The 10,083-nt window shown below is 42.2% G+C and overlaps 1 protein-coding gene across 2 annotated transcripts in view; it reads right to left on the bottom strand.

The window, feature by feature from the left end:
• Positions 1-4,009: 4,009 nt before the first annotated feature.
• Positions 4,010-10,083, bottom strand: part of grik5 (glutamate receptor, ionotropic, kainate 5) — an 84,079-nt gene continuing 78,005 nt past the window's right edge. For both annotated transcript variants that reach the window (XM_035164533.2, XM_035164538.2), the window contains exon 22: positions 4,010-9,152. In XM_035164533.2, the coding sequence (XP_035020424.1) occupies positions 8,517-9,152 (636 nt within the window). In that variant the 3' untranslated portion in view covers positions 4,010-8,516. The remainder of the gene's footprint in view (positions 9,153-10,083) is intronic.

Raw genomic sequence — 10,083 nt, 5'->3', positions numbered from 1 at the left:
TCTAAATCTATTCTCCCTTTCAGATGCAGGTGATGGTGTTCTGTATTTTTCTCACAGTCAGCAAATAGAAACGAGCAGCATCAACATATTTGTGAGAAATGTGAGATTTTAACCTATATTTTCTGCAGGAGAGTCAGATTTGCAACTTTTTTTTTTTTGACTGCAGCTTATTTCTATTTTAAATCTGTATATTTAACAACAAGCACATCTAATGTATTGGAGGTTTGTCTATTATTCTGTCCACCCCCTATAAAGCGGATGCTGAGATTGATTTATTTCACTTAACCAGTTTAGACCAAACATTTTATTCTATACTACTCAGATTTGTTTATGTATGTGGCATGTGGGCTGAACAAAACATGGCCGTCTGCTCTTATTTAGAAATTATCAGTGTAGTTGTCGTTAATATATTTTCTTGAACACAAAGAACAGTTTAATAATTATTTCCCACCTCATGAACTGGTTAACAAAGCTGCTTCACAAAAGTAAATGAAAAGGTAAAAAGTCAATTCTGTCATGTAAAGTGTTCTACTGTCGACTTTGAACTTGAAACAAAGTAATTTCAGTAAATCCTAATAGACCTAATTAAAATAATCCTTAAGGTAGCCTTTGTGTTTGCTGAATGATAAACTACAAATCAGATACAGTAAAGCTGCGAGAATTTTTATATTTATTTTCCGTTTCTCTCTTGCTTCTGCTACCATATCACCTTATTTTTTTTGACAGCTCTGGAGGCAGAAAAAGTCAGTGTCTGGCCTGAAGTGACTGGATACCTGGGGCCTGATGTCGCCCTGTCATGCCGGTTCATCCAAAGACCAGAAAACAGCATAACAAATCAGGTTCAGTGGTGTCTGCTGCCTCCAGAAGGAAAGAAAACCACCATTACTGCTCCTCATTGCCAGTTTCTCGCAAATATTCCCAATTCTCTAGATTGCAGAGCAGAGAAATTAAACATGCGAGGTCGCACATGTGCACATGTTGTTCAAGGTGAGTATGTAAAGCATTTTTAACAGGAAGTAGAGTGGTAAATAATATTTATTAATAAATAAAAAAGTAAAAATAATGTTCTTACACAGCAGAAGGGTCTTGAAGTACCTTTACCTCTATGCCTCTCCTTTATTTTGCTACTTTCACAACCATAAAAACCTTCATAAACAGGTGTCTGAATTTATACTCAAATTATTGGGGTGAATACCAACACTGAAGTTATGTTTGAATTAATTTTCAAATAACATCACTGAGGATAGCGCCCACCAGCAACAGATGCAGATGTTACCAAGGATGATTGCTGCAGGAGTATTTCTGTAGTGAAGCCACAGCTTTCGTCATTGTGATCAGAAAAGGTTTAACAATGTGTGTGTGGGTGTGTCAGATTCCATTGATGACAGAAAGGAACACGTCATGAGACATTATCAATATAAATATCTGCATTTAGTGAACATTGTGATCAATGATTACATCTGTGTAATCTGAGTTACTTAGATGTATTACCTCTGCCAAGGAGGTCATGTTTTCGTCTGTTTGTTAGGATTACGCTAATAATACTGGACAGATTACCATGAAACTTAGAGGAGGAACGTGTCTGGAGAGAACCCTTCACATTTTGATGCAGATACGGATCTGGGGGGCGGATCCAGGATATTTTTTTTCTTCGCTTTCTTTAACATTGTGAGATCGGGCGTTTTGCAAATGTTTATGGAACTGTTAATCACAAGTGTGGGGAATTTAGTTCAGATCCAATTACAAATCTGGATCTAGTGAATTTAAATGTGGTTTCATAAGGGGTCTGTCGGGCCTTGGCGCAGGTATGAGCTCTACTGAGTTCTATTCCAGTTATTTATTGTTTTATTAAAGCACATTTAAGAGTTTGTATTGGTTGGGATAAAAACTCCTGAAATCAAGTAGTCAGACACAAAATAACTGAACTCAACACACCTGTCTTTACTCAGATGTGACGCTTCAGGGTCTGAACAGCTGGGGGGAACTTCCTCCTCTTGATTTCTAAACAGCACCATATTATTTTATATCCATTGTTTGTTTCATTTCCTTTTACTAAATCTATTCTTCCGGTCAGATCCAGGTGATGGTGTTTTTTCTCACAATCATCAAATAGAAACGAGCAGCATCGACAAGGCATTCGTCAAACTCTCAGAGCTCTGACTTCTCTGCTCTGTCTGTGGCTTTCTGCCAGAGTCCTGGATCTATAAAAAGCATTTACACGTAGTTTGACGTTATTCATTTCAGCAGAGCCACCGGGTGCCAGTGTTTCATTATAATGAAGGAATGTGTCAGCCGGTTCAGCAGCGGCTCATTAATGTGTTTGTGGACAATGGTGGATCAATGTTGGTTTTGGTAACGGGACATGCATGGTTTGCAAAGTACCATCATCGTCATCATCATCATCATCATCAATCATCATCATCATCATCATCATCATCATCATCATCATCATCATCATCATCATCATCATCATCATCATCATTTTACAGGCTCATCTTTGTTCCATTCATTTTATATTGAAATTGAGCAAATAAGTTGATTAGATGTGACAAAATTATTCTTTTTGTTGTTTAAGTATACACAAGATTTGTATTATTATTATTATTATTGTTGTTATTAATATTAATATTAATATTATTATTATTATTATTGTTGTTACTTGTGGTCATGCTGGTGAGCAGGAAGACGGACACAGCACTTTTTGTTAGTGGCCACTGCTGCTACCAAACCTTTGGTTTCTCATTCTCAGGCAGGATATTGTTTTTGACCCTGTGTCTGTGTGTGTGTGTGTGTGTGTGTGTGTGTGTGTGTGTGTGTGTGTGTGTGTGTGTGTGTGTGTGTGTGTGTGTGTGTGAGTGTGTGTGTGCGAACGCATACAAAATAACTTAATGCACGACCATATTTCCCCAGACGACTATGGAGTTTCAGTGCTGATTGGTCAAAGGTCAAAGGTGAAGGTCAACAAAAATATGGTCAGAAAAACACATTTTCCAGGATCTCTCCACAAATCATAGGGCTAGAGATACAATCCAAAACTCATATTAATCAGAAATGTATACCCTATAATAAAATATCACATGATGAGTGAAATCCTGAAGAAGTCACGATGAAGTCCGAAAGTGATGTCATGCATAGTAAATAAATCCTTTCGGACGATAGTCATAAGCTTTTATGTTATCAAAGAATGATTGATAATCACATGGTGAGAATGATGTCATCATGATTTCACTATAAAGTCAGATAATTACATAATGTAGTGTGGTAATGCTTTGATTTGTGCAACCAACATGATTTAAAACATGATCAACAGCCTCTTTAAATCAACTTATCATTCTCATTACAATATAGAAAGTCAGTATTGCCAGATTAGGGGTGTATACAGTGCACATGCATCACCCCACTGATACTATTCATTTCTCATGTACCATAGAGTTTTCATGTCTTCTGCAGTGTTGGGATGTAACTAAGTACATTTACTCGTTACGCCTCTACACCTTTTCTCTCCTTTCGTCTCGATGCATCAACTACAGTTTCCTTTCAGATCCATGTTTTGTATTAAACATGAGGAACTTAATAAAATACACTGCTCTGCGACAGGCTTTTGACTCCTAGGGTGTAGTTGGGGCATTTTTCCACATTTCAAACGTTTGAGTTGTGAGCAGTACCACAACAAAGACATTTCACAAAAACACAACAGATTGGAGAAATGGCCAAAATCTAATATAAGAAGTGTATCAGAGCTGCTGTGATTTTTCTTCCCTACCCCATTAATCATCTCACGAGCCCTCTGATTTATCTTTTGACCCTTTGAAGGAGCTTGATCCTTAGGTTGGGAACTACTAGACTAAACTCCCAAGCATGTGGTTGTATATGAAGCATTTGAAAGTTACTTCACCTCAACCAACTTCCAACAGTGAATCAGCTTCAGCACCGAAACAATCGAGTGACGTCGAATACGTCCGTCCTGAGGGACTTTCCACTTGCAAAGCAAAGACACGTGTCACTGTGCGACTGTTTGTATCATTTTATTCCAAAAGAAGTTTGTGTGTCTATAGGTTTGAACAACTGGGCGATCGCTCTGCAGAACATCATTGCACCTTCAGCCCGATGCCTCCCAATCACCAACCTGCACCCACAAGCACACGATAGAACCTCCTGCTCCTCAGTAGGAATAATAACAACAATTTAATCATAATATTCATCGTCAGTTTTAATAATCCATTTAGCACTAGTATAGAAATATGAAAAAATATCAAAGAAAAGAACGTAAAGGTAAACGAAAAGGTTTGTTTTGCTGAGTGACCGTTCAGACACCCCTTCGGATTTGTTTTGTGACCCTCCCTGCCCTTCGCTATTCGTACCGGGGTTATGGTTTGTACCGTCCTCTTGCCTCTTCACAATAATGCATTGCAGCAAAACATGTTTTAAAGCTGTAGATGGCCACCTAATAGCTATATGGTGCTGTTTTTTAGGGGTTTTTGCACATTTGTTTACAGAGCAAGACAAAGACGACGAGGAAAAGAGATTGCGAAGACAAATTTGAAAACAATAACCTTTCGATAACAAGGAATCATGATGTGGTTGATGAGTGTGATTGTGTTTGTGAGCCCGTGTGTGTGTTTGTGAGCCCGTGTGTGTGTTTGTGAGCCCGTGTGTGTGTTTGTGAGCCCGTGTGTGTGTGTGTGTGTGTGTGTGTGTGTGTGTGTGTGTGTGTGTGTGTGTGTGTGTGTGTGTGTGTACACTGTGACGTCTTGTGGAGACAGTTCGCCTCATGTCGTGTTGTCAGCATTCCACACGCAGGCAGAGGTAAACAGAGATAGAGACGCTTCTGCTGACAGCCATCATTCAGAGAAACAGCAGAACGTGTGCAAAGCAAACAATGTTATCGTCCATTATCGGCAACACAACAGCGTGGAGAAATCTGTTGCACCGAACAAAATGATCGTTTTATACAGCTCGGCAATTTTAGCCCCGACAACAATGTCTGCATTTATAAAGGGATTTATAAAGGGATGCATTGATGGTTTTGCACGTTACCTCAGACACATACTGCTGAATATACATGGGAGGGAAGCAAGTGAGGGATCATGTACCACAACAGTGTGATGCTATCAATGATGAAAGCGTAAAACCTCAGTTACAGGTGAAAGAAGCAGCTGGTAGCTCTCGACAGACACAAGACTCGTGGAAGCCGCGAGTTAATGAGACACGAGGATCTTGGCCCAAACAGGGAAACTGTCATTTTAAATTAGGGGTGGGGGGAGAAAAAACATTGATGCATTCAGGGAACAGGAAACATTGACTTCTGAGAAGTGGTAATCAGCGGCTGAAAAATTACATTCATGATCTCTTCTGTCAGGAAATCAAACTATTAAAGAATTGGCAAATATTAACAGCATAATGGGAATTTGGCAATTACATGCTTTGGAAATGTTGCATCAGCCAACTCTCAAATCTTGAATATCTGTGTTTCCTTGAACACACCAACCAGAGAGGCTTTTCATAACTGCTGCATCAAACTGTATCTATTAACCGTGTGATCCCCATGGTTCAGCACAGTGAATCACTCAACAGGGAATATTTTGGGAACTGATTGGTAGAACAGATTCAACAAACACTGATGCTAATGCAGCGCAGTGTCGTTTAATTCTGAGATAGACATGATGTCTGAAGTAATCATGTATTAAGGAATAAAAAAGTACAGACTGACCGAGTTTAACTTGCTTCTGCAGGGATTCTTTCAGAAAGGTGGGACACCACAGACAAATCCTCGCCACTCCTAACCTGAACTAAAGAGAAATCATACAGCAACCAATACTTCCTGATGTGCCACACATTGAGTGAACATAAGTGGACTGCATGTCATTCTTTTTATAAATCAGCTCCTAAACGTCGGTGGAGAAAAGCTTTTCATTCATTTTAGCTAATTAAGATGATTAATCCGCCTACAAACAGCTGATGAGGGAGGTGGTGATGCAACCTCTCCACATTCAGTGTTTTCTGTTTGACTGTAAAATTAAATAATCTCATGTCGTACTGTAAATACTGTGTAAAGCAGAGTGTGGGGACTGATGGTGTGCAATTTGGTGCAGATCCAAATACAAATCAAGTGAATTTAAATGAGGTTTCATGAGGGGACTGTGTATGCGTTTTCCGAGTGCCCTTCTAATTTTGTTAATGTCGACAAATCTTACGTAAAGACCAAAACTAACAATGCATTTGTCCGACTCTCAATACTTTCACAGCCATTTGTTTCCAGTGAACACGCAACAAATACGACATATGTAGAGTTTCATTGCAAAAAATAAATAAATAAAAAGGCACAGTAAATTCCTAGAGGAGCTGGGCACTGAGGCTTTAAGCAAATGTTAGTCAAGCAGAATAGTGTTTGTGGGGGACTATGTTCAGCTGTGGATTCATATGCTTTGGAGTATTAGAAGTCAAGGATGTACAGGTGGAATACGGAGGCTTGAGATCTCCTCTAGCGGCCGCAGGTACGACTCTGACCCGGGCCTTTGCTGTGCGTCTTCTCCGCTCTCAATTCACACCTAATGTCATGTTAATAAAGACAGAATTCCCCATTAAAAATAGTAGAAAATGCTATTTAACTGAGGTGTTCATGTTCATGGTAGTGAATGGTTTGGCTGTTTGATGACAACAATGGAGCTCTATGTTTGTTTTGGTCTTTTCATGAGATTCCTTGAAAATGAAAAAGATTAAAAATAATTATAGCCAGACATATTATTTAACATTCACTGTGATGGATCGGCTATTAAACATTAACATAATTTGCAATGAAAGCAGTGGCTACTTGCAAGATTAGGAATCTAAATCTAGGGAAGGGTTTGAATAATCGTCGGCAGTTCTGTGAAGTGGACACACATTCAAAGTTAAAGGGCTAAAACATGCAAATCCACCAGTGTGTTCCTTTAAGTGCCGCGGCGCATGTACTGTAGAGTTCAGATTGTTAGTGTTGGACAGTGTAGGGCTGTGACATTAACAACACAATTAAGAGAGACCGGATACTCGACCTAACCGCAGTGAAAAACATGTATTTCCTCCAAATCTATTCATCAGCATGTTTTCCTGTGCTCAACCCTCTCCTGAATCAGTCCCCAGCCACCGAGGGGAGTAATTAGGCAATCAAAAGCTTGAGACAGTATTGACGAGGCTGTGTTGAGTCTATCACTCTGGCAGGAGTCTGTGCTGTGGACGGCCAAGTCTGTCTGTTAAACAGAGAGAAGGGAAGAAGCTGCAGCTACAGCCTGCTGGCGCGTTAACAAGCCCCTTAAAAGATGCCCAGAATTAACAGATCAGGACAGATCTAATAATGGAAGTAGTTCAGTTCGGGATTTCTCATTCAAATTCAGCTGTGTACTTTCCCTCTCTGCCTCTCTCTATCTCCTCTCGCTCTGTTCTTCTCTATCTTGTCCTCCCTGGCTCCGGTTCACCCGGTCTTTCTATCTCTTCTTTGCTGTGTGAACAGAGGTGAAAAAAAAGGAGTCTTGGCAAGCGTTACCCAGGATAACGAGGGACATTAATTTCACATTTCAAAGCCCTTGCTGTCTCTCTCTTTCTCTCTTTTTTTCTCCCTCCATCTCCCCCGTTCTCTGGCCATCTGATTAGCTAACATTAGTAGAAGGGTGCTGGGTACATGGTTCTCCTCAGTGAGTAGTTACAGACAGACTTAACAGGAAGCACAATTTTTTACAGACACACATACGCACAGTGTAAAGAAAGGCAGGCCAACAGTTTCCTCTGCTAGTGTTTGTATGAAGCTGTTTTTAAGTCGTTTTATCCACAATCCCCGACACCAGCCAAAAAAAGCAGCTATGGGGCACAGGGAGGGACACAAAACATCATGAACACAATTAACCATAGTCAAGTTTCTTAGTATGTAATAATCCACCATATTGTCACGCACAGTCTGTATTTAATTCCCACTTAGAACAATGGTAACAAAACAATAAAGACAACAAAAAAAAAAACAGGAAATAATTCTCTGAAAGTCTTTTTAGTTGCTGTTTTTAAATCACATACGGATACAGTATGTCCTCCAACAAGGCTTCGTTTTACTAGAGGGGTGGTTAACTTCCAGGCAAGTGTCTGTGGAAGAAAACCAACGGCCTCACATCTAAAGGTTAAGTGACAAGGGAGCGCCGAGAGAGAAAGGAAGCCAATGACGACCGTCGTCTGTGCATCTGGGCTCAGATTTCTCCGAACTGAACTGTTCGTCAGAGTCGATCACAGAAGCTTTAACCAACAACTATCTCTTTGGAGCCAGTTCTGTATCTGTAGGCCTCAAGCTCACCTGGAGAACAGGTTACAGTCTTCCTTGCTTATTCGGTTGCCTCACTCTCTAATGGATGACCTTGCCAAGTTCAGTTTTTCCCTCTTTTGTTCTCCGATGAAATTCACCTGCGGAACCGAGCAGTGTTTTTCTGAGCAGCACAAATGTCCCCAGTCACGTCATTGGCTACCTGCAGCCCTCCGCCCCCGCCCACACGCCTCTGGTCTCAGTCCTGGTTCACCAGTAGGTCTGTGGTGTTGCTGCTCTGTGGAGGTGGAAGGGGTCGGGCAGTATGAGGTGGGGGGCTGTGATGTAGCCGCCTCGGGCTGGGCCCCCCTCCGCCCTCACTGTCTGTGTTGGATGAGGAGGGAGGCGGGGGAGGGGGTAACCTGGGCAGGGGTGCTGATGAAGGTGGTATTCTTGTCGAGGTTGATCCTAAACTGCTGCCTGACCTCAGGCTCTGGATCCTCCGGCACTCCTGGCAGATCCTCACGTGGGTGCAGCTGCGGGCGGGCAGCATCACAGGGGTGGGGGCCGGTGGAGGAGGGGTGGTGTTGGCACCCAGGGGATCGTCTAGGAGCCGCTGCGGTCCAGGACCAAGATCTGAAAGCCCTGTCCCTCCTGCTCCACCTCCTCCACCTCCAGCACCACCTGTCAGGGGGCCTGCTCCACTGTAGAGCTTTCCGTTGCTGAGGCGCATCTCCCGCACGAGGCGCAGGGGCCGAGGGGCCCCCAGAGCGATGCGTGCAGGGTGGCGCAGGGCTGCGGAGCTGTTGAGGGGCCGACGGCGGCGCATACGGGAGCTCTTCTTACACGAGACGGCGTTTCGGAACTCTGTGATCATCTCCTGACAGACAGACACCTAGAGAGGGAAGGGAAGGGAGGAGGAAGGACAGTAGGAAAGACGGAAGGGAAGGAAAAGGGAAGGAAGGGAGGCAAAGGTAGGAGGGGCGCAACAGACACAAAGTAGGCAGGCAGCAGAACAAGACAGTGGTAAGGCAGTACATAAATAAGAGAGCGGAGGGAAAACGCAAAAGAAATGAAAGGACAACGAAAAAAGGGAACAAGGCAGAGAAAATAGGCGAAGTAAGGCATGGAAAACCAAAAGTTTGCAGGAGAAGCGAGGGCACAGAGATCAACAAATGAATTTTGAAAACAGAAATGAGGAGGTGATGGGGAAGGATGTGGAGATGGGTAGAGATGGGAGAATAACCGAGGAGCAGAGAGAGTTATTACAATCCAAACACACAAAACACCAAAATGTCGTTTAGTTTATGGGCACTTCATTATGACACTGTGCACTATGAACGGACAGGCAGGCCTACAGGTGCACTAACACAAACACAGTCACACAAACGGCACAACCCCACACACACGTCCCCATTTTTAAATAATATCTACTGTGATACACGACGAACAAAATGCATCAACACGTCCACGACACACAAACACCACTCTCACAGAAATCATAATAGAAAGTCATGTGCTCACATAAACAGAAACAGTACTCATAATCGGAGAACAGACACTGATGGCCGAATGACGGGAGGTGTTTGTGTGTGTGGTTGTGTGTGTGTGTGTGTGTGTGTGTGTGTGTGTGTGTGTGTGTGTGTGTTTGAGAGCAAGAGTGAGAGAGGGAGACGCACAGTGAGATGGGTAGAAGTAATCCAAGAATGGAAACGAAGAATACCAGCGTACATGTGAGGCATGTAAAAGAAGATACATCATGACATTTAATGCCAGGGAAAAAGATCACACTACTTCTTTATGCAAGCAAATATTGGCATCTCTCA

Source organism: Hippoglossus stenolepis, chromosome 8 (genome assembly GCF_022539355.2).
Source record: "Hippoglossus stenolepis isolate QCI-W04-F060 chromosome 8, HSTE1.2, whole genome shotgun sequence".
NCBI classification, from domain to species: Eukaryota; Metazoa; Chordata; class Actinopteri; order Pleuronectiformes; family Pleuronectidae; genus Hippoglossus; species Hippoglossus stenolepis.
Note: the sequence above shows the minus strand (reverse complement) of the source record. Positions and strands in the feature narration are given on the sequence as shown.